The 26,190-nt window shown below is 34.8% G+C and overlaps 2 protein-coding genes across 7 annotated transcripts in view; one reads left to right on the top strand and one right to left on the bottom strand.

The window, feature by feature from the left end:
* insyn2a (inhibitory synaptic factor 2A) overlaps window positions 1–20,381 on the top strand; it is a 72,592-nt gene extending 52,211 nt beyond the window's left edge. Inside the window, exon 4 of the mRNA XM_087276942.1 lies at window positions 19,685–20,381. Coding sequence (XP_087133068.1) covers window positions 19,685–19,868 — 184 coding nt within the window. The 3' untranslated portion in view covers window positions 19,869–20,381. The remainder of the gene's footprint in view (window positions 1–19,684) is intronic.
* The window catches only part of dock1 (dedicator of cytokinesis 1), a 502,920-nt gene that overhangs the window by 286,283 nt on the left and 190,447 nt on the right, over window positions 1–26,190 (bottom strand).

Below are 26,190 nucleotides of genomic sequence, written 5' to 3' on the forward strand. Positions count from 1 at the left end.
TTATAAATAGAATTAATTAATTAATACATATAAAATTATACCTTAAATAAATACGTAAATAAAATTAACATTTTTTCAATAAATTTAAATAATTTATGGATTATACAGACTGATTGATTGAACTTTTAAAAAGATGTTGCCGTAATATACAGATTTTAAATAAATAAATAAAAATACTTCAAAATGTAGTTGTTTAAAAGTAAAAAAAAAAAAACACATTATAAATGTAAATGTTGTATACTATTAAACGAGTAATAAAAAAATAAAGCAAATGAAAGCAAAGACAGCTAAAATTAAATAACTTTTCTATATCTCCGACTTATTAGCACTTTCAGTAGGATGTTCCCAAAATATATAGAAGTGAAATAAATGAAAACAATGACTATGTGCAGTACACTATTATACAAATACCGAGGAAAATAGCGACAAATCAACAACAGCTAAAATTAAATAACTTTGCTACACCAACGACATAAGAATAACACTTTTATAAAGATGTTGTCAAAACATATAAATAAATTAAACAATTACTATATGCAGTATACCATTACAAAAGTAAAACTAAAAATGACAAATCAACAACAGCTAAAATTAAATAACTTTGCTACGCCACCGACCTAAAAATAGCACTTTCATTAAGATGTTGCCAGAATATATAGACAATAAGTAAATTAAACAATTACTATATGCAGTATACTGTACCATTATACAATCAACGATGAAAACAACGACAAATCAACAACAGCTAAAATTAAATAACTTTGCTATGCCACTGACTTAAGAATAGCACTTTCATTAAGATGTTGTCAAAATATATAGACAATAAATAAATTAAACAATTACCATTTGCTGTATACCATTATACAAGATGAAAATAACGACAAAACAACAACAGCTAAAATTAAATTACTTTGCTACGCCACCGACTAAAGAAAAGCACTTTCATTAAGATGTTGCCAGAATATATAGACAATAAATAAATGAAAACAAATACTATATGCTGTGTACCATTATGCAAGTAACAATAAAAATAACGACAAATCAAAAACAGCTAAAACTAAATAATTTTGCTACGCCACTGACCTAAAAAGCACTTTAATTATGATGTTGCCAGAATATTGGATAATAAATAAATGAAAACAATTACTATATGCTGTGGACCATTATGAAAGTGACGTTAAAAATAACGACAAATCAACAACAACTAAAATTAAATAACTTTGCTACGCCACCAACTTAAGAATAACACATTCATTAACATGTTGCCACTTGCCAGAATATAAACAATAAATAAATTAAACAATTACTATGTGCAGTATACCATTACACAAGTAACGATGAAAATAACGACAAATCAACAACAGCTAAAATTAAATAACTTTGCTATGCCACCGACTTAAAAAAAAGCACTTTAGGTGCTAAATAGCATTAGGATGTTGCAATTTAAACAATTATGCAATGCATACCAATTAGGGGTGTCACGATTTCGATTTTTAATTTTTAATCGAAATCGATCGAATTTCGATTTTTAATCGAAATTTGTAATTTTTAATCGAATCGATTAAATTCGAATTGAATCGATTTTTAATCGAATTTTTTATTTTTAATCGAAATCGATCGAAATTTATACTCAATTTCGATTATCGAATCAAAAAATTGAATCGTCGATGCTGCCACGCCCCCATGTCACGTCAGCTTGGCTTGCCAAGCGGGAAAAAGTGCTTGTTGAAGTGCTTGTTGAACTGCAGATACAGGAGACCCGTCGACAGAACTTAAACCCTCTCCTCTTTCAATGAAGTCACCGGTGTGGAAGCATTTTGGATTTCCAGTGAGTTATGTTGACAACGTTCGTGTTGCCGACAAAAAAACACAGTTTTGCACGCTCTGCTATGTACGTATTACGTACAGTTCGTCCGATAGACAACACCGGCATCGCGATCCTCCGCCCGCCCCCGTTGCAAATCCTCTCGCGAAAAGTACACACTCAGGCCCTGTTTACACTGTGTTTGTTTTTAAATGGCATTTTAGAACGACAACGATTTGACATCCACAGTGACGTGTGGCATTTCTGAGCAGCCCTCCTTCCTCTCTACCTCTGAAACATCACGTGACCACACAGACGCACACACAGCCATATGAGCTTGAGACAGCAGGTCCAGGCAATCAGAGGGCTGCTTCAATCTTTCACTCACTTGTACTTAGTCATTTTAGCGAACACCTCAGATACTGTTGGCTGGTTCCTGTTGGTTGTGCAACTCTTTTACCAAAGCCATTATAACGACACAGATCACTGCCTATTCACGAGTTCCGCAGGAAAAGTGATTGACAGGTGGTAATTATGTGTGTAACTTGACATTTACTGTATGATTTGTTTATGGGTAAAACAAAGACCATGCAGGTCAGGTAGTTTAAACGGTAGGTTACAAATAATGAATTGGTCATTAATTAATTATTCATAATTGAAAATCGAATCGAATCGTGTCTTTAGAATCGAAAATGTAATCGAATCGAGGATTTGGAGGATCGTGACACCCTTAATACCAATACACAAATAACAACAAAAATAACATGAAATCAATGACAGATAAAATCAAATAAACTGATAAATTCGGCACTTTCATTAAAACGTTGCTAGAACATGTAGACGCTAAATTAATAAAAACAATTACTACATGCAGCATATTGTCAAATACATATTACATAATTACACAATCATAATCAAGTGATTTTCTGCGTTCATCTACTGAACATTCCTTTAATGTTGTTCGTATAAAACCTACACAGAAAGATTTCAATTAATTCAGTGTTTGTCCTGGGGGTGATGGCTGAACCCAGAGATCACGCTCCCATAAAAGAGCATTTAGGAGCTTTCAATTTATTTGAAGTCGAGCTGCTCCGAGCTAAAAAAAATAATAAAAAAATAAAAAAACCACCTCTTCCTCTGCGCTTTGTTCTCTTGCTAACCATGTCGATGTGTTTCATCACAGTAGAGCGCGTTTCCTAATGTGGCGTCCGGACAGGATTCACATCTCACAGGGTCTATTTGGTTGAGAGATAACAGTTAATAGACTGGCTTTAAAGAGACGACAGAACATAAACCCTGATCCGCCGGCCCTTATGTTCTTAAGACGAACATTACTGTTATTATTACTGCAGAAACTCAGGGTTAGTGAATTGAATCAACCAGATGAGTATTAAAGACATTGGCTGCATCTCAATCGGTACCCTAGCTCCCTAGGTTGTTTGCATGAACTCGGCCACTAGTAAGGGCACTGATGAGCTTTGGTTACAACACATTGTGACACACTGAGTGTGACATGAGAAAGTCCTCATTGTAAATTATCAAAAGTGGAGTTTATAAACAACAGCAGATCTAATATTAGTCATATATTAACTTGACAGTTTTTTTAAAGTACATAATAGCTAAATACTCACTCACCGGCCACTTTATTAGGTACACCTGTCCAACTGCTTGTTAACGCAAATTTTTAATCAGCCAATCACATGGCAGCATCTCAATGCATTTAGGCCTGTAGACATGGTCAAAATGATCTGCTGCAGTTCAAAGCGATCATCAGAATGGGGAAGAAAGGGGATTTAAGTCATTTTGATTGTGGCATGGTTGTTGGTGAAAGACGGGCTGGTCTGAATATTTCAGAAACTGCTAATCTAATCGGATTTTCACGCACAACCATCTCTAGGGTTTACAGTGAATGGTCTGAAAAAGAGAAAATATCCAGTGGTAGTTCTGTGGGCGCAAATGCCTTGTTGATGCCAGAGGTCAGAGGAGAATGGCCAGGCTAGTTCCAGCTGATAAAGGATCAAATAGCCATTCATTACAACCAAGGTCTGCAGAAGAGCATCTGAACACGTCCAACCTTGAGGCGGATGGGCTACAGCAGCAGAAGACCACACCGGGTGCCAGTCCTGCCAGCTAAGAACAGGAAACTGAGGCTACAATTCACACAGGCTCACCAAAACTGGACAATAGAAGATTGGAGAAACGTTGCCTGCTCTGATGAGTCTCTATTTCTGCTGCCATATTCAGATGGTCGGGTCAGAATTTGGCATCAACAACATGAAAGTATGGATCCATCCTGCCTTGTATCAACAGTTTAGGCTGCTGGTGGTGGTGGTGTAATGGTGTGTGGGGGATTTTTTCTTGGCAGACTCTGAGCCCATTAGTACCAGCTGAGCATCATGTCATCGCCACAGCCTACCTGAGAATTGTTGATGTTGTCCATTCCTTTATGACCACAGTGTACTCATCTTCTGATGGCTACTTCCAGCAGGATAACGCACCATGTCATAAAGCGTGAATCATCTCAGACTGCTTTCTTGAACATGACAATGAGTTCACTGTACTCAAATGGCCTCCACAGACACCAGAGCTCAATCCAATAGAGCACCTTTGGGATGTGGTGGAACGGGAGATTCACATCATGGATGTGCAGCCGATAAATCTACAGCAACTGTGTGGTGCTATCATGTCAATATTGACCAAAATCTCTGAGGAATATTTCCAGTACTTTGTTGAATCCTTGCCACGAAGGATTAAGACAGTTCTGAAGGCAAAAGAGGTCAAACCCTGTAGTAGTAAGTTGTACCTAATAAAGTGGCCGGTGAGTGTATATTGACTGTTTTATTTTCCGGCAACATTTCACCCATTAAACAATTATAAATACTTTCTAGATTCTTACTGACACTGTAAAGATGCCTTAACTTTGAACTCCAGAATGCATTACTTCCTCACCTTTATAAACAAGCAATGTTCAGCCACTTATAACTTAGCAGCCACAATGCGATGCCCTAGCAATCACTCTCAAAACTCCACTTTTGATTGTTTTGGCATGAGAAATGCAGTGCTAACACTGTCTTACACTACAATCCAAACACAAATTATTCACAGAGAGACACATGGGTTTTTTTCTCTCACGATCAGCACATGTGCAGTGCAAGTGAAACAGTATCAAACACACACATACACACACATACAGCAGTGGTCTGTAAATTCCAATAGAGCGGTGCTGAAGGCGGAAGAGTTGATTATATTGCAGAGATGTTGAATCTCTCAGTGGAGACACATGGAGATCTTTCTCTCTTTCTGCTGGAGTAATGATGTTCTCCACACTCACCATCGCTTCATATTGAGCCATGGTTGCTATAGATACTACAGCGATACCACGCTCAATCCAGAGGGAGCGCATTGTGTGTGTGTGTGTGTGTGTGTGTGTGTGTGTGTACTTTCCAGAGATACGGTTTAATCTGTAGATAGAGCAAAGCAAAGTATGATGGACAGCTACATTAATACCTCACAGAGGAAGAAATGAGTGAGTACAAAATATAGTTGCAAATAAGTGTATTTATCACAGGTTGTGTTATTAAAATTGTCTTATACTTGTTGAAAGTGTTTAAAAAATAATAAACTAAAATAAAGTGCTAATATTAAATTATTATTCAACATCTAAAAAAAGAAAATGTATGCTAAAATAATAAAAGGCTTAAATTAATTTAAACACTTAAAAATAAAAACATAAAAATAATAATAAAGAGCTAAAATCAATTTAAACTTATATAAAAAAAATAATTATATATATATATATATATATATATATATATATATATATATATATATATATATATATATATATATATATATAGCTAAAATTTATTGAAACATCTAAAAAAGAAAAATATATTTGTAAAAAAAAATAATAAAGAGCTAAATATTTATTTAAACATCTAAAAAACATACAAAATATTAGAGCTAAAATTAATTTATAAATCTAAAAAAATAATAAAAAAATAAAGAGCTAAAATTGATTCAAACATCTAAAACGCAAAAATAAAAATAACAGCTAAAATTAATTTAAACATTTAAAAAAATTGTTGTTACAAAATAATAAAGAGCTAAAATTGATTTAAACATCCAAAAATAATGAAAAAAATAATAAAAAGCTAAAATTAAATTAAACATCTAAAAAAATTTTAATAATCATAATAAAGAGCTAAAATTAATTTACACATCTAAAAAATATTAAAAATAAAAATAATAAAGAACTAAAATTAATTTAAACATCTAAAAAACTAAAAAATCAAATAAAAATAAAAGCTAAAATGAATTTAAACATCTAAAAAAATATTTAAAAATGTAAATAATAAAGAGCTCAAATTAGTTTAAATATCTAAAAAAATACTAAAAAAAGAGCTAAAATTAACTTAAACACCTTAAAAAACAAAAAAAAAGGCAGAAAATAGGAGCTCAAATTAATTTAATGTGTTAGAGGGCGGGGCCGCAGGTTTCAAATCTCCCGGGTTTATGCGTGCACGTGAATAACTTGGTTTCGTTAGTACGTCATGGCGAAACACCTAATAACTCGTTATCAAGGCGACTCAACAGTTTTAAACACTGTACTCTATCAGATTTAGGCCTTAGCTGGATACTTCACTTCACTTAGAGCTGAGTTACACACTACATGGAAGGGCATTTTCAAAAACCCATAATATGGGCTCTTTAAGACCCTGCAGACACACTGAATGCTCATCCAAAACCGTTATCCCTCTGCTAATGATCCAGTCTTCATCTGGACCTGTGCTCTTTTCAGATTCACTGACAAACATGACAGACAGCAGAGAAGTGTTTTTTTTCCTGATCTCTCAGCGGTCGAGACTCAACCTTAAACCAGCAGACGAGAGAGGCATCTGCTGATAATGAGAAACACATTGACTTTCACAGGGCTGTCAGTCTGTTATGTCTGGCACCGATGAGTTTCACACTCAAATATATAACACACACACACACACACACACACACACACATCCCTTCCAGTTCCCAACAGACGCCAGCCAACATTATGCTGACAAATAAACACACTAAAGGCCGATAAACAGAGGCCGAGGATGAGCAATCAAATACTTTTTGAAATAAATACATTAATAAAATATCAGATTCACATATGACCAATTTTAAATATAGCAATAACACATTCATTCTTTATTAATGATAATAATAATAATGGCTATTTATTATTCAAATTATTTTTAATGATAATATTTATTTATAATAAAGTATAATTAAAAATTGTATAATTATTATTAGTAGTATTATTATTAATGTATTATTATTATTATTATTATTATTATTATTATATTATTATTCATGCTTAAGAATGTAGATAATTAAATAAATAAATAAAAATTATTATTAATATATATTATTATATTATTTATATTTATTATTGTTATAATAATAATAATAATAATAATAATAGATTTCATATTTATATATTTTTAATAAAGTAAAATTATTATTGATAATTTGTGTTAATATTATTTTTATTTATTAGTTTCATTAATTTTATTTTTACTATCTTTATTACTATTATTTTTGTGATACTACTAGTATTTTTTTAAATATATATATATATATATAATAAATATTAATAATAAATAACATTGTTTAAAAAATATAATAATATATAATAATATGTTTAAATTATAAATATGACATATAAAACAAATATGAAAGAGTATACATAATATATGCATCAATATCTTGGAACAACACAGTCTTGGTACACACATCGAATTTATTTTTTTTTTGGGCAAACACTAATTAGTGACTAGCACATCATCACGTATATCCAAGTACAAACAGAGTCGACTAATTAAGCTAACACATTTTTTTTTAAAGCTAAGCAAAAAATTTTCCAACATCCACAAGAGGCAACAAGGCTCAGCAAAGTTGTTAGAAACTAAAATATTCCTGCATCCATATATTTATAAATGTATATGCTGAGAAATGCAAATGAGATGGCACTAATAAACCGCTCCATCTCTAGATTTATTAAAACAGACAGCTGAAACTTATTTCCAGGAATCATGTGCTAATAAACTAAGCCCAAGCATGCATTTATTTAAAGATTAACATGGATATTTTACACTAACTCTGCATTTTGCATTAAATATGTACCAAGCAGGGATGAACTGAGAAACCAAATATAGAGAGCACCTAAATAAAAAGCAACATCGCTTAATTATTTAAAAGCAGAAAAACCTCAGTAAATATTTGACATGTCACCGCAACAATGAAAAAGTTGATGTAAAAAAAGAAAGCATTGCATTGTGGGAATTTTCAAACACGTTTGCACTACTTATAAATAATGTGCTGATAACTGAAGACATTAAACAAGGCTTCTTGTCTTGAGATTTTCTGACATCCAAAAAACTTGAAAGTGGGTCAAGAAAAACAAGTTCTGAGGCTTAATAAATAAGAGAGATGCGCAGGAAAACTGACACCAGCGAGCTGAAGATGTGGGCGGATTGTTTTACACTTTCTTCTGGTTTCATTACCACTCCGAGACGAGAAAAAAAGACTTGTTCTGTCTGAGAATGTGATGAATATCGATGGGATTTTGACTGAAGTTTTTTTGAAGAGCTCTGTTTTTTTATTTGTTTGTTCATATGCGTCACCGTCGCTCCCTCACGATCACAATTACTGATAGGAGGCAATAAAATCACTGCATTTTTAGCAAGAACTCAGCTGATTTAAACCGACGAACCACTTAAATCAGAAAGAAGGTGAAGGTTATGAAGATGACATACACAAGTATGAAAGGTTCTATTATGGAAGAACTTTGTTAGATTGTACTCTTTGGATAACAATTTTGAGTGGGTGAATGCCCACAATACACAGTTTATTACGGGGCTAATCCAAGGTGCTAACATTGAAGCCAATGTGTTTATGAAACTGTTCATGTCAAATATTAATACAAGCTAGATACATCTAGTGCTTGCTATCTAATTTATCTGCATAGTGAATATGATTATAATAATAGTTTTGCTTAATCTTCATGATGTTAGCAGAGCTAAAATCAGCATTTCTCAGACTTATCTTAGAACCAGTGTTTGGTATGTTACTTCATGAAAGTAATAAATTACCTCATCATTTAATGATGTAATTATAATATTTACATCATAGTTATATTTAAAATAAATATTTTACTAATGATCTTGTCTGAAAAGTAATTCAATTACTCATTCATTCATTCATTTTCATGTCGGCTTAGTCCCTTTATTAATCCGGGGTCGCCACAGCAGAATGAACCGCCAACTTATCCAGCAAGTTTTTATGCAGCGGATGCCCTTCCAGCCGCAACCCATCTCTGGGAAACATCCACACACACATTCACATACACACTCATACACTATGGACAATTTGGCCTTCCCAATTCACCTGTCTACATGTCTTTGGTCTGTGGGGGAAACCGGAGCACCCAGAGGAAACCCACACGAAGGCAGGGAGAACATGTAAATTCCACACAGAAACGCCAACTGAGCCGAGGTTCGAACCAGCGACCTTCTTGCTGTGAGGCGACAGCATAACCTACTGCGCCACTGCCACACACTAATTCAATTACTCGATAAGTAAATTAATTACTTAACTTAATACTACATAAAATCCCAATAAATCTCAATGGATAGGCAATAGAAATAAAAATCCTTCAATTCTTTAGTTAAAATTTGCCAAAGGGGGTCTTTTGGGTTTTAAAAATGACGGAATAAAGAAAAGATAAACAATGTATGTAATAGTGCTGTCAAAAGATTAATCTATTAATGTTTGGTGCATATTAATATTTATTAGTTTTTAGAATTTTTTTAATTATCTGTTGTGTTTAAAAAACAAATTTAAAGGTTTGGAACCAATAAAGGGTGAATACATTTTCATTGTTGGGTGAACTTCTCCTTTATCAGTTGAGTTTGCACCATTCAGACACATCGCCTATATCCAGTTGTTCTCTCGCCTCTTTCTACCCTGCTCTGTAGGCCACGCCCACTCCTCGCAGCGCTCCACACCAATCGTGAAGCATCTTTTGATAAAACTCTTGTAGACTTCAACTGAAAGAGAAGGGTTTTATAACCCTTTAAGTTGACCTGTTTGGATTTATGAAATGGAATTAAGGATTATTGTTACAAGTACCCCATGCACATCATTTGAACATTTTTTTGCCACATAAAAGCCATCAAAACAAAATCTTACAGTTTATAATGGTGCCAACATCTAAAGATATCAGAATCCTGGTCCCCTTATAACTGATACTCGACTGCCATTGGCTCATTTGAATATAAGGGGAGGGGCTTATCTATATGTTAACCTAAATAAACTAACTAAAAATCTAATGAAATAAAAAAAATCTAAGACTATCTGATATTTTGGACATTAAACGGACAGTTCACAACAAAAATGAAAATGATGCACCATTTACTTCTTGATAACCTGTCTTGAGTTTCTTTCTTCTGTTGAAAAGAGAAGATATTTTGAAAAATGTTAGAAAAATTGTAACCATTGACTTCCACTGTATTTAAATCACTGTCAATGGTTACAGGATTCTTATCTTATTTAGTGTTCAACAGAAGAAACGTGGGTCATAATAAATAAATAGAGTAAATTTTTACTATCCCTTTAAGTTGACTTATAGGATTATTGTTACAAGTACCTCATGCACATCATTTAAAAAAAAAAAACTGCCACACAAATGCCATCAAAACAAAATCGTACATTGTTTATAATGGCACCAAAATCTAAAGATGACCTAGTTCCCCTGCAACTGATACTCAACAGCCATTGGCTCATCTGAATATAAGGGGAGGGGCTTATCTATATGTTAATTATAAGCTACTGGCCACTCCCTTGATTTTAGGATAAAGAGCTTTAAGAGGCGGAGCTAAACCTCTCAACGTGAAAACGAAGAGCACAGGCCAATGAGAAGAAACACGGCCTCATCAGCGCCTCGCTCTTTATAATCAGCAACTTAGAAAGACAGAAAAGCATCAGGACTTGACAACAGTGAAGCATCAACGAAAAACAGCACACAAGATGCAAACCAGAAACATGCTGAGCTCCACGTGCTCATGCAAATGAAATATTGACAGCCACTTCTCTAATGACGCTGGGGTTTATTCTGCGGAGAGCCCGATCGATTCGGGGAGAAATATTAAACATTGATTTGTGATCAGCAAAGCTAGAAATACTGAGCATCGCACCGTATGCCAGGCCTCGCTAGAAATAGAAAAGTAAATCTGTGCTGGCATTATACAGAAATATTAAGAGCGTACGCAGTCGGAAACGCTATTTTTTTGGTGATTTAGAATGAGATATTTCACAATGTGATCCTGAGAAAACATACAACACAGATTGACAATTAATATACGAATGTGAGGATGTTTGTTTCTTTTTTTTTTTTTGGAATGATGATAGAGTGTGTGTAAGTTTAAGAAACTAGCATGGATGAGGAATTAGATGCTTCTGTTTTGAATTCATCTTTAACATAAACTTTCAATCCATTGTTATGCGATTTAAAGGTGACCTATTATATCTCTTTTTACAAGATGTGAAATAAGTCTCTGATGTTCCTAGAGCGTATTTTTCAGTTTGGCTTTTCATTTTAATATTGGTAGTCTTGACGCAGAAACGCAGCGAAAATGAAATGTTACATCTGCAACTTCCTTTTATTTATTGATTTGACAGGGACGATGTGTTGTCACAGTGAAGATGAAAATTAAATTTCATTTTATTTTCAATTTTGCCAGATATACTTAAATTGTTAATGTAGTTTTCATTTTAATTTAATTATTTAATTGATTTATTTAAAATTGGCTGGAATTACCTTTCATAGCAAGGAACCCACCGACAACACTATACAACGCTGTCTTCTTTAAGATCGAATAATCCTTACCAAAATAAGAGATAAAGTACACACTTCTATATGCTTGCATACAAATCAGGCTTACAAACTAAAAATATTGAGGGAGAGGATCTGTGCTGATATATGCCTCGTTCACACTAGCAGCTTACCTGTAAACCCTCACGTTTTTCCCGGGATTCTCCAGTATTTTACAGTTCTATCCCGCTATCATCCCGTAAAGGTATTTTCCCGTATTTCTCCCGTATTTTCAGTCTTTCCCTGAACAGCCGAGCCTCCCTATACGCAACCCATACCGCCGAACCACCAGGGGTCACCCCTTGTTCTTAACCGTGAGTCTGTTCTGTGCTTTTGCTTTGTTTAGGAATGAAAAACTTATAAATATTTAAAAAACGGCGTGATTTCCTTTCCTTTTGATTACAGGTGCCGTCGCCCATCCTATACAATCCTTATAACAGTCATATAATGGTGCATGACTGTCAGCTGACGCGCTCCATTGTGATAAACAGATGCTGTTTCCCAAACAGATTCTGCACACGCAATAGGGTATATGCCGAGCTAGTGCGGTTCCCATGCTGATACACTTCCGGTGACCTGTTATTGTGAACTTTTTCTCATTTTATACGGTTCCTTATACAGCATCAATGTTGTAATGTCATTAAAATACATTCAGTCAAATAAACTTTAGCATTTATTTAGTTGCTCAAGCGTAAAACGAGACAGAAAGCCGTTTAATCGCACATGCCCGTCAGAATCGCCAGGCTAACGCAGAAGCTCCATTAAATATACTGGGGTAAAATAAATGCTCATATTATAAAGATATGGCGGGGGAAATTTAATTTAATGCAGTGCTTCTTGTACAATCTCAGACCCACTTTAAATCGGACATCACTTAGCTAGTGGAGATCGCTGATTTTTTTAAAGAAAACAGACCTTAAATGCATCGGATTTTGCATTGCCATTCAATTCGCCGGAAGCGCTTAACCCAGGTTAATGCCAAATTAAAAGTCCTATTAGCATGCTTTGGCATATACCCCATTTGAAGTGGAGTTGAAGTCTGGCTTTTGGGTGCGTGTTTAAACAGACATACACACACAATTAATAATAATAACATATAAAGATGTCGATTTTAGTGGGTTTTATTTTTTTCAAACACAACTAGTTTTGTCTTAAATAAGCATTCAAATTTAGGAAAGCAGTCGAATGCTTTTATTATAACGTTAGATGGGTGCATTTTTAAAGTGACACCTGTTATTTAATGTAATAAAATCTAAATAAATAAAAGATTCATTCGCTGCTCTTTAATCAGAATGTTGGGGGAATCCCTTATTATGGTGGGCATATCCCTTATTTTTACATCCCATTGTTGACAGGTATGACTAGCAGCGACTTTGTAGCTGACTGTCACTCTAGGTGGCCATTGAAACCTTCCATTGTGGGCGTTCCCACCTTGAGGTTGCTTAGATAACATTTACAGTGACGCTCAGAGAGAGCAAATGAGTTTACATGCTGCTGAAAGTAAACCTTGTTCAGAAAAAAACACTAAATACTAAGGGTGTCACGATCCTCCAAATTCTCGATTCGATTACATTTTCGATTCTAAAGTCACGATTCGATTTTCGATTATGAATAATTAATTAATTAATGACCAATTAATTATTTGCAGCCTACCGTTTAAACTACCTGACCTGCATGGTCTTTGTTTTACCCATAAACAAATCATACAGTAAATGAATAAAGGCAAGATTCACACATAATTACCACCTGTCAATCACTTTTTCTGCGGGACTCGTGAATAGGCAGTGATCTGTGTCGTTATAATGGCGTCGGTAAAAAAGACGCACAACCAACAGGAACCAGCCAACAGTTTCTGAGGTGTTCGCTAAAATGACTAAGTACAAGTGAGTGAAAGATTGAAGCAGTCCTCTGACTGCCTGGACCTGCTGTCTGGAGCGCATGGCTGTGTGTGTGCGTCTGTGTCTGTGGTCGCGTGATGTGCGTTTTCAGAGGTAGAGAGGAAGGTGGGCTGCTCAGAAATGCTACACGCCACTGTGGATGTCAAATCGTTGTCGTTCTAAAATGCCATTTAAAAACAAAAACAGTGTAAACAGGGCCTGAGTGTGTACAACACGAACGTTGTCAACATAACTCACTGGAAATCCAAAATGCTTACACACCGGCGACTTCATTGAAAGAGGAGAGGGTTTAAGCTCTGTCGACGGGTCTCCTGCTTCTGCAGTTCAACAAGCACTTCAACAAGCCTGTTTTTTCCCTCTTGGCAAGCCAAGCTGACGTAACATGGGGGCATGGCAGCATCGACGATTCAATTTTTTGATTCGATAATCGAAATTGAGCATACATTTCGATCGATTTCGATTAAAAATCTAAATCATGACACCCCAACTAAATACAAATGGAACCAGTACATGAAACGCTGATTTACAAACATGATCAACATAAAAAAAAGTGTTCTCAGTGTCATTGAAGCTATTTATCTCCATTATCCGTGTAGGTCTACAGCACAGAGAATACAACCGGCCTCTGAGCAAACAGAGAATCATGTGAGCTCTACTGGTGCTCCTATTGGCTGTCGCTCAAGAAAGTCACTCTTCATTTGCATAAAGTTGAAGGATTGTCAACTTTGTTGCGTTGCTTGACACGCCCACGTTGTCACCCACATTCACTGTCACTCGTGTAGATGCAGGTCAACAGAAGTCTATCACTGTGCATTAAAATGAACGGTCGCTTGTCGCTGCTGTGAGTCCCTCATAGTGTGAATGAGGCTTGAGCATTGATCATAAACATCTCCTCCGCAATTCTGAACTACAAAGTGCACTAAACAAGCAGCAAACGAGTGAGGAGCTCAAGACTCAAAGCTGCTCATTCAAAGAGCTTCTGGAGTCTTGTTGAGATAATGAGTGATTTGAGGGAAGTCTCTGTGTATGCAGAACATGGTCATATTGATAAGAGCATAATTAGCAGGTTGTGCTTCGCCATTAATTTGCTAATTGCCGCATTGCGTGGAGTCTGAATGCAAAGGCCAGACACACAGCGAACAAACACGCAGAGTCCTTAATAGCACACACACAAACACACAGACTTATTTCTATATCACAGTGGGGACTCACATAGACGTAATGATGTTTCTACTAAACAAACGGTTTTCTCTCTCCCTAACCCAAAAAATCTGCTCTTTTACATTTTCCATATACTTCATTCTGTTTAATGTTTACTGATAGGGATGTTTACCAATGGGGGTATCAATTTTGATCCACACGGTGAAACAAGTCGCAATGAGTTTAGATTAGAGGTGGGCAAACTACGGCCCGTGGGCCATATGCGGCCCGCTGAACACTTTCATCTGGCCCGTGAGGCAGTTTTTAAAAACGCTGCTTGTGAGTAACCGTTTGGTTTAAGAATTAGACAATTAATGAAGCAATTACATGTCAACGCCATGTGATGGCAGTATTGCACGCGGTACAGTTAGCACAACCAGTAGCACTAGAACACACTCTCGGATATTAAAATACACTCGACAGTTAATGACTGACAATGAGTCAGGCTAAAAAAAGGAAAATGGACTCTGAATGTTGTGTGTTTAAGGAAGAATGCACAACAAAAAGCTTCTTCTCCAATATCGGACAAAGCGGTAGATCTAGGCCCCGTTTACACTAGAGCATTTTAGTTTGAAAACGCATAAGTATTGCTACGGTTACGCCATCCGTCCACACTACGTCTGAGTTTTCAAGCGCCAAAAACGGAGCGTTTTGGAAATGCTCGAGAGGTCGTTTTCATTCTGAAACGCTGCTGCTCTGTCTCAGTGTGGATGGGGAAAAACTGAGACGTCTGAAAACGGAGGCGGGGCTGCTTAGATTCGCTACCTGATTGGGGCTTTTGTTTCATTGCGAATCCTTCCCTAATTCGTCAAGCATGACTATAGCACATGGCTTTAATGCTACCGTAAGACAGCAGACCAGCCTTCACTGTAAACAACAACATGGACACAGAAATGGGAGCGTTGTTTGCACAATTGTCTGTTTTAGGCGCCATTGTACAGTTATTCATTTGTTACGTTCAGTAACAACTCGACCTCGTCGTCTGTCCACAAAAATACCTCTCTTGCTTTCTTTGCCATCGCGTTCATTGTTCAACCGACGTTTGTTGACTAACAATAACCAAATGCCGAGCGAGACACAAGCTTCCTGTTTATATTAGAATGCGCATGCCCAGAGTGCGCGAATGGTCACGTGATACACGTTTTTGGTGGCGTAGTGAGGACAGAGATAAGTTCAGAAATGCTGGTGTGGACACGGATCGTTTTTAATCTAAAACGCCGTTTTAAAACTAAAACGCACTAGTGTAAACGAGGCCCTAATATGACAAGAAAGTATTGCTGTTTTTAAAGACTACAACCTAATTGTTTTACCATGACTGCACATCTGTAGCGCATCACCCAGCAATATCACTGTCTGAAGGCAGGATAGCAGAGAAGGTAATAATGTCCTCCAAATAGCAACAATCCCTCGCTGAATCGTAACAGCAAACATACCCAACTGGTTCCGAGAGACACATAAAAATAACAAAGGCAGTGCGGCTGTTTATTGCTAAAGATTTGCAGCCGTTTTCGGTTATGGGAGATGTGAGCTTTTGTCATCTTATAAGAGCACTCGATCCACGTTACAGACTACAGTCTCGCATGTTTTCAGCACCGAGATAATTAAGATGGTGTATTTATGTTTACTAAAGTACAAATTTGTTTATTCGAAATGGCCAATTTATCTTTATTAACTTCACATGTGTGTTTATTTTCAAAGTGTAGGATTTTATGTGTTCCCCAGTTTGTACATGGGCTACCAGCAACTTTCAGTGAGATTTCACTGTTCATTTTTTTTATACAATACACTAGGAACTAGTGTACTTCTCTTGGCTTTTAAGTAAAACAAAATGAGCATTGCAATAAATCCTTTTAATTTTTTCTCCTGAACCTCTTACTGTTCCAAATGCCTATAGAATAAAATAAAAAAAAAAAACAGACGTGTCAAGCCAAGAGAACCTAAGTGAACCGAAAACTGTGTTAAAAAGCGAGGTATGTATTAAACCGTGGGCTAACTGTATTGTTGCATCCCTAGTAAACACACATTCTCTCTCTCTCCTTGAAGTGGCTGCCGTCAGTGCATCAGCTGAACTCATACTGTATATAATCCCTCTCTCATTTACTCGTTCACTCTCATCTCTCCATCTAATGGTGGAGTTTAATGTGCAGGAATCAGATGCGGACACGGGATAATCTCCAGCACATAAGATGACACTCAGAGGATCAATCCCACAATGCATCACTTACACACTTCTCTTTACAGCTATAAACTCCTGAAAACATGAAGAGAAAGAGAGAGAGAGAGAAACGGAGACTAATACATGGCGGATCTTTAAAGCTCAATCCCTAAAGTTCTGCATTTACAGCAAAGTACAAGAGAAGAGCAGCTTCAGATCATATGGAAAGTGAATGTTATCAGCATGAGGGAGCTGCACAGATAACTCCAGATGCTCTAAAGCTGCTAGGAAATGTGCTGTTTATACATGGAAAGACTCAGATCTTGAAGTAGAAGAGCTGCTTTGTTAGTTTTTATTTGTATTATTTTGGGTGACTTTTTGACTTTTGCAACTTTTTCTAAAATTCTTTACGCAAATTTAAAGGAGTAAAACTTTCAAATTTTGTTGTATAGTTGATATATAATGACAATAAAAGCTTGTGATTCTGATTCTGCTGTCAGAGCAGCTTACAAACTTGGTGAGCTTTGTTTGTTTGTTCTGCTTTTAGGTTGTTGTTTTTTTTTTTCATTAAACAGATACATTAAACTTGATTATTATTGTAACATCAACAAGAAAATATTATCTTAAATTTAATAATAATATCCTAATTACTAAATAATTATAATTTACTACTACTATCATTATTATTATTATTATTATTATTATTATTATTATTATTATTATTATTATTATTATTATTAACAACAACAACAACAACTATTTTTCTAACTAATATTTTTATTATATTAATATATGTTATTTTATTTATTTGCACTATTTTATAATAATTAATTTACTACTACTATTATTTTTATTATTATTAACTTTTTATTATTATTGACACATCAACAGGAAAATAATTTATTTAATTTAATAATAATTAATAAATATTAAATATTTACTACTACTACTACTACTACTACTATTATTATTATTATTATTATTAATAATAATAATAATAATAATAATAATAATAATAATAATAATAATATTATTATTAACTGTTTTATTATTATTGACATCAACAAGAAAATAATTTCTTAAATTTAATATTAATTTAATAATGATTTAATAAATAATTAAAATGTACTACTACTATTATTATTACCATCATCATTATCACTATCATCATTATTATGATTATGATTATTATTATTATTATTGTCTCTTTTATTCCTTTTTATGTAAAGCACTTTGAATTGCCACTGTGTATGAAATGTGCTATGTAAATTAATTTGCCTTGCCTTGCCTATTATTATTATTATTATTATTATTATTATTATTATTATTATTATTATTATTATTATTGGTATTAATATTGCTGTTGCATTATTATTAACAATAATAATTACTATTTTATCATTATTGAAACATCAACAAGAAAAATATTTTACATTAATAATTACTGAATTAATTAATTGTAATTTTTTGTTTTTATTATTGACACAACAACAGGAAAAAATAATTTCTTAAATTTAATAATAATTAAATATTTAACAAATAAGGTTTATTATTATTATTATTATTATTATTATTATTTCTAATTGACACATCAAAAAGAAAATAGTCTTTATTTTAGTAATAATTTATTAGTTAATCAATAAATATTAAAATGTATTATTATTATTATTATTATTATTGCTATTATTAATAATAATACTATTATTATTATTCTCCAAAAACATTCATTTATGTACTTAGCAATTACATTTTTGAGTCTGTGTTGAAAAAAGGTTAATTAATTAATATTATTAAATCCCTTTATTCTAAAATTTGCCACATTTTGTTTACTGATTAATTATTTGTTTGTTCATTTAAATATATAAATTTACTGGAGATTATAATATATTCCTGATTATTTCCTTGAACTGTTTATTAATGCTGGTGATGTGTGTATGATCCTCTATAATTAGTTATGGAAATATTGAGTGGGAAATTAGTGAATGTAGTGTTCCGTCAATTGCTAAAATGCATTTAAATTTACTTTTTTTAATGTATTTGTAATAATTACATTTGATAATATACTATTTTTATGAGTGTATTTGTTTATATATATATATATATATATATATATATATATATATATATATATATATATATATATATATATATATATATATATATATATATATATATATATATATATGTATATATATATTTTTTTTTTAGGTTGAACAAAAAAGCTAAGTCTGTTTGACAACAAAGTAAATTGTTACATTCATATTAACAAATTTCAATGAATAATTTTATATGCTTCATTTAATGTATCCATAACATAAACTTTTTGAGGTCAAAAAGGGTTTCTTGCACTAAACTGGGAAGAAGCAATCTATACAAAATCAACAGAGAATAAATACCTGCAAATTAATATTCTTGATACTGTTCTGATATTGTCTTATCCATAATCCATAAATATAAATCCAGAATTAATAACAAAGAGCAGCAAAATTTCTATATTTGTCCAAATCTGGCTCAATTTCAGCATACAGGATCCAGTTCCTGATAGACAAAATCAAGCCCCATCCTTTATACAGAACTGAATTGAACTTTAATATGATATTTCTATTCACCGAGAAATGGGATAACCATTTCTCCTGATGATCTAAAGCATGCCGGCCTGCATTTCTGCCGCTGTAATAAGCTGAATGTCTCTGTTCTTGTGTGTTGTGCAGTGTGGAGCTGGACTTTAAACTGCAGGAGGACAAACTGCAGCCGCTGATGAAGAGATTGTGTCCGACGGAGGAGTCTCTGTTTGCCTCTCTGCCGTTTGCTCAGGACACCATCAGCTCAACACCCAAACGCAAGTCCAAAGCCGAGGCCAAGAAACACGCGCGCTGGAAACTCTGGTTCCTGTGACCGCAGCAAACACAACACTTTAGTTCCAGACAGCTTTTCATTTCGCCTGGTATGATCGGGAGTAATATGTTTGTCCCTTTTCAGTACTTCATGGACGAGAGTACTGGGACTTGTGTATATTTAACCGAAGAATGGAATAATGAGACGTAGCTGGATCAATATTTATATTTATTGACTTTTTTTTTAATTAATTTTTTTTTTTTTTTTGATCATCATTTGGGATCATTTGGGGTCTTCTCTTCCTCGTGGATATCCACAGATTAAACGAAGCACAACTCTTCAGATGCACTGGAGGATGGTTTTCTTCACAGAGGACTTCATGGATTTATTATTTATTTTTTTCCAGAATGGAAAACTCACTCCAGGATGGGATTAATAGCAGACGGAGCTGGCGAAGTCACGGCAAATACATAATGCACTGCAAAAACTGCTTTTCTTATTTAGAGTTTGTGTCTTGCTTCTAGTCCAAAAACCTAAAAAATTATTCAATAATGAAGCATTTTATAGAGAACTAAAAAACATTGGGTCACACTTTATTTTGATGGTCCGCTGGTTAAATTTAAGGTTGCTTTCACACCTTCAGTTTTGCTTTGGAACCTGTCTCGTTTGCCCAATTAGTGCGGTTCGTTTGGCATAAGTGAAACCACCAATTGCTCTCGGATCCGGGCCAAATCAATCGCTCCGAGATCGCTTAAATAAGGTGGTCTCGGCTTGATTGAAACGAACTCTGAAGCGGATCGATTGCAGTGAGAAAGCGATCCGATCCGAGCGCGGTTATATTACAGTGTTTTATGGATATGTAATAGGCATACGGCTGTATGAAGAGAGAATTATGAGTAGGGCGGGAAGTTTCGCGAGTGTCCGGATCAGGCCCGTGCAGAGACTGTCCAAAGGGCATGTGCAGGAAATTTTTTTGAAGAGAGGGGGTCAGGGGGAAGGGGGGGAGGGGGTCAGGGGGAAGGGGGGAAGGGGGTTGGTGTTGTTGTTGTTACGCACGTACTGAAGAGCGGTGTTGTCACGCGTGTTCTGATCAGCGGTGTTGTCGCGCACGTAATGTAAAGCTGCGGGGGGGCGTACTCAAGAGAGGTGTTGTCGCGCGCCTACTGAAGGGCGGTAAGGGGGGGGGGGGTCGCGGGGGCACTTTTGATCATTTTGGAAGGGCACTTTCAATCCAAGACTAAAAAGGGCTTGTGCACTGCACAGGTTGAGCCCTATGTGTGCACGTGCCTGCTCCGGATGCCTGCAAACGAGTAATGATCTCCCGGTAATCTCGCGTCTCCCTCCCGTTCCTCAAATAGGCTACGTCGCGCACCCTTCTCACCCCTCCCCACCACATCTCTCCTCACTCTTCAGACACGTCGCGCGCAGCTTGTCAAACACCACCAAACCTCCACCTCTCCTGACAGCTGAGCGGGACTCTGCAAAATAAACCCTGACACTCTGACCAATGTGAGGAGAGTTTCCCCGCACGTGACTTGTTTTAGCTCTTTTGGTCCAATTAGAAACTTTGCAATGTGAAAGCGAACCGCTCCAAGAGCAAAGATGTAACAATTGTAATCTCTGTTTCGGAACAACTGAATCGATTCACAGGTGTGAAAGCAGCCTAAGCTACATTGCATCTACATGCCAACTATTTCTCATTAGATTATAAATAAACTGTTAGGTTAGGGTTAGTGTAAGTTTACATGTACGTGCAAAGTTTCTTAGTTAAATTAATAACTTAGTTAATTTAATAAATATTATAAATCATTTCCGTTACCTTCCGGCCACAATCATATCTGATCTAGCAACAACCCATAGTGGCAGATTCAAAAACAAGACTAACATTCTACGCCAATGAGGGAGAGATGGCCACTAGTGGGCGGGGCTTTCCCTTTCTGATGATGCATACAAAGAGAGAATTCCAATCAAAGTGCTTCTGCAGATGGTTTATCAAGTGTGATATTAAATTACCATTAGATGTTGGTTATATTCACACACTGCTGCCACACTACTGTGTCTAAACCCCTTATGAAAGTGATTTTTACATAATAGATCACCTTTAAGAAAAAAAAAACACTTCGTTTTGGCATTACTTCTGAAAACAAGACAGTATTTTTTTGCTTGCCTAGAAAATCCTTCTTAATTTGAATTTTTTTTTATTTTTTTTTTGATATATGGACTAAAAACAAGACAAAAACTCTAACAAAAGCATTTTGTGCAGTGTGTGTGGGATTTATATTGAAATACTCAAACAAGCCTCTGTGAATTCATAAGAACTTTCATATATTATTATTACCAGGAAAAAAGAATAATAATATGAAAAAAGTATGACTTATTTTTCTAGATTCGTAATAATCACATATTTAAATATTTTCTAGAAACACTATGTAAGAAATATATATATATATATATAAACTTCTCACTTATCGGATTACTGAAATTATAGGATGTGTTTTTGCCATTGATTTGATTTCACATGTTGTTCTCTTATGACAATAGCGGTAAACGTTTACCTTTCTGTGACAGACGGTCATTTTACAGAAGTCAAAACTCCATTCATTTTCTCAATAGGGAAACTGCTTTTAACAGAAACTGAAAACCTCTCAGAACAGACCTGTTATAAGCCCTGAGGTTTTAATGGATTATATATGCTTTTGTTGAACTCATCTGTTCACATTAATTCAACTGAAGCTCACAGGAAGAATTTAGGATGATGCCATGCTGTAATGCAACCAATCAGAGCGAAGCAGTAGACAAAATGTGCCACCTACTCCCATTAAGCACTGCAAATGAAGTTGTCAATGTGTGTGTGTGTGTGTGTGTGTGTGTGTGTGTGTGTGTGTGTGTGTGTGTGTGTGTTTTTGTCTGTGTGTGTGTGTGTGTGTGTGTGTGTGTTTGTGTGTGTGTGCGGGGGGGTGTCTCCTCATCCACCACCAGTGTGCAGTATCCCCCTGGATGACGCAACAGCAGCCATATTACACCAGACTGCACACCACACACCAGCTGATAGGTGGAGAGGAGACATATGGGGATTGCTAGGAGGTCATGATGGACGGATGACAGTGAGCAAATTTGGCCAGGATGCCAAAGTTAAACCCCTACTTTTTCCAAGGACATCCTGGGGTTTTTAAACGACCACAGAGAGACAGGACCTCAGTCTCATTATAGAATCCCCATCAATATAATGGGGCGCTAGGACCCACAAGTATTGACCGGGCGCAGCCTTGCTTACCTTCAGTGGGTGACCATGTGAGAGTTGCAGAGAGCTAGCTGCCAGCTAAAATAATATAACAATAAATTACAAACATATTGCTTTAACAGATTCATAAAAAGGCCAGTTTTAGGATTTAGATCAAAAGGTTTATTCAAGAAAAGGAAATCCTATGAGAACAGTAAAATTCATGGTTAAAAAGTCATTACACTGTCAATGTACAATATAATAAACAACTTATTTTATTTCAGCTAGTTGCCAACAAACTATTTTTAATTTTGTTTACATTTCTAAAAGAAAAAAACTATATATTTTATAGCATATATTTTATTATATTATAAAATATATTGTATATTGCATATATATTGAGATATATTTTATATACATAGACGGGCTCACTGGGTGAAAAGGTGTAATAAAAAATACAATGCAACGAATTAAATGAAAATCATAAATTATTAATATAAATATTACTATTATTATTATATACATATAATTATTATTTTTTTAAATAAATAATATAATATATAATATAAAATATATAAATTTCCCCTTATTATTTTATATTGATCGTGTTATTCATAATGCTTCATGGGATAGTAATTTAGTTGATATTCCTTTGTGAATTTCTGTCTGTTTTTCATCACAAGCGTGCAATGTTGTGATTCTCCTCATAGCAGGTTGGTTTGACTCATGGCTTATAACACACTAATGCAAACAATACAAAAAAAATCCCTATGAGAAAAATGAACAGGACAAAAATACTTCTGGAAGTGACAAAGTGTGACTAAAGCACACTACACAACTGCAGACATATACACCGAGACCCTCATCTGCATATGGCAAAAATGGCCAATACAGGATCTAAACATCACAGACTGACCTCTTGACGCAATATAAAAGATACGAACTACAACCATGAATGGTACACATTAGAAAAGCAGAGGAAATTGATATATGTTATGGTTTTGAAATGACTTTTTACGTTACAGAAGCCCTAGAGCGTGACATCACATCCTGTGTAGTGTGGGCATACAGTAGACAGCAGCACTGAATCAAACAGCACTCCTGTGGAGAAACTGATGAGAGAAAATAAGATACTGTAGAGAAGATGTGCGTCACCGATCAAAACTGACAGACCGAGAGCAGGACGCTTCACTCAAAAACCTAGACACAGGTGAAGGAGAGAGTTCATTTCCTTTGGTTTAGTCCTTCAGGGGTCACCACAGCGGAATGAACCCACAACTATTCGGGCATATGTTTTTACGGAGCAGATGCGCAACCCAGTACTGGCTAACAAGAAGAGAGTTACACTGTCAAAAATTCTGGGTTCCACAGAATCAATTTGTGTTGGAGCAAAATCAGGGAATTAAGCCACCGGTGGCCACTTAGTGAAGTGCAGTTTGCTGCTTGTACTCATGTAAAGCATTGTCTGGCATTATTTAATCAAATAAGCCCATTAAAACCCTAATACTTTGATTCTAAAGTATATTTAAAAGCACAGACGACATAAGTTTTATGCAGTTTGATTCAGTTCCTTTTCTTTGCATTGACGACACAGAATGGCTCTTTTATTTGCTAGCTCACATTGGCAGCATTTTTAACACTGAATAAAGCCCATAACCACCGCTCAGCTCAGTGTAACGTCACCATTATTGCGTGTGTACAGAATTTAATTAAAGAAGGGTGACAAGCATACTGGAAATCAAAACACCCCCTTTTTTATCTTAAAGAATGTATGAGTGGTGAAAATATCGAGTGAAACGGGGCTCAAATCATCTCTCACAAAAGCGATTTCAGCCCACAGAAAGAGCAAGGCATTGTGGGAATGTCTCAGCAGAGGCAAAAGCAGCTTCCCATCCGGAGATGTGTGCCAAAGTCTTTAAAAAAAAAAAAAAAAAAAAAAAAAAAAAGGCTAAATAATTCGCTCTGTCCCTCTGGTTTACACTGGCAAACACAGAAACAGCAGCAGTGAATCTCTATAGCTCCACTGTAGCCTCCAGAGATGATTAGATGTTTGGGTTTTTTTTCTGTTCCTTAAAAAAAAGTGCAATTGATTTATTATGTGCAATATTGTGTGTTTTATACAGTTTTTAAAACTATTTACTATACAAAATAAAACATGAAAAATACAAAGACGGGCTCTTTTGTCTGAGTGTGAAATCGGACCTTTTGTGTGCTCAGTTCTGAATGTATGACGCATTTCATAGCATTTTAATGAAACAATATTTACAAATATTGAACAGTGAGACTAAAACAAATGACATCTAAAACTTTACACTAAAAAAGGTGCAGTATTTGACTGGATATTTGGCAGATTTGTACTGCTGCATTGCAGATGTTAAGGTTATATCTTGTAATTATGTGACAAAAGCTTTTTAGCAGAAATGAGTCACATACACAAAGATTACACCAGATACAAACAAACCTACAGCACTGAAAAAAGCCATTCACTGACTTTAATTTATTAAAAGTGAATAAAACTTGCATGATTATGAAAATGAAGTCAACTTAATAGTTACAAGTTACAATGGGTTTGCTTTATCTTTAAGTGAAGTCAACTTGACACTTGCAAGGCATTGCGTTTACTCGTTTTAAGCAACTCACTTTAAGCAATAAGTAACTTTTCAGAGTAATGAAGAGATGGAAAATGAATAAGTTCTGTGAAATTACTTATTTTATATCAGCAGAAAGCATGATGTGAGGATCAAGATAACATTGACAAACAGAAAAAAGGAGAAAGAGACAGTTATTAATATAATAATAATTATTATTATTATTATTAGTAGTAGTAGTAGTAGTAGTAGTAGTAGTAGTAGTAGTAGTAGTATTGGTATAATTATCAAATGTATTATGTTTTTCTTTGGTCATTTATTTATTTATTTATTTATTTATTTATTATTTACCGTATGTTTTATTAGTTTGATGATGTTTATATGTTACATATCTTATACATATTTAAAATGCTTTGGCAAAACTGGACTAAATGTCATGCCAATAAAGCAACTTGAACCTAAAAAATAGGCAGAAAAACGGTCAAAACAAGCGGCTAAAAATTAAATGTATTTATATTATGCTGAATAATTAATGATCAGATAAATATTAGACTTTCAGAAATATGAACTAAAT

This window comes from Danio rerio, chromosome 12 (genome assembly GCF_052040795.2).
Source record: "Danio rerio strain M-AB ecotype USA chromosome 12, GRCz13ab, whole genome shotgun sequence".
Lineage (NCBI taxonomy): Eukaryota > Metazoa > Chordata > Actinopteri > Cypriniformes > Danionidae > Danio > Danio rerio.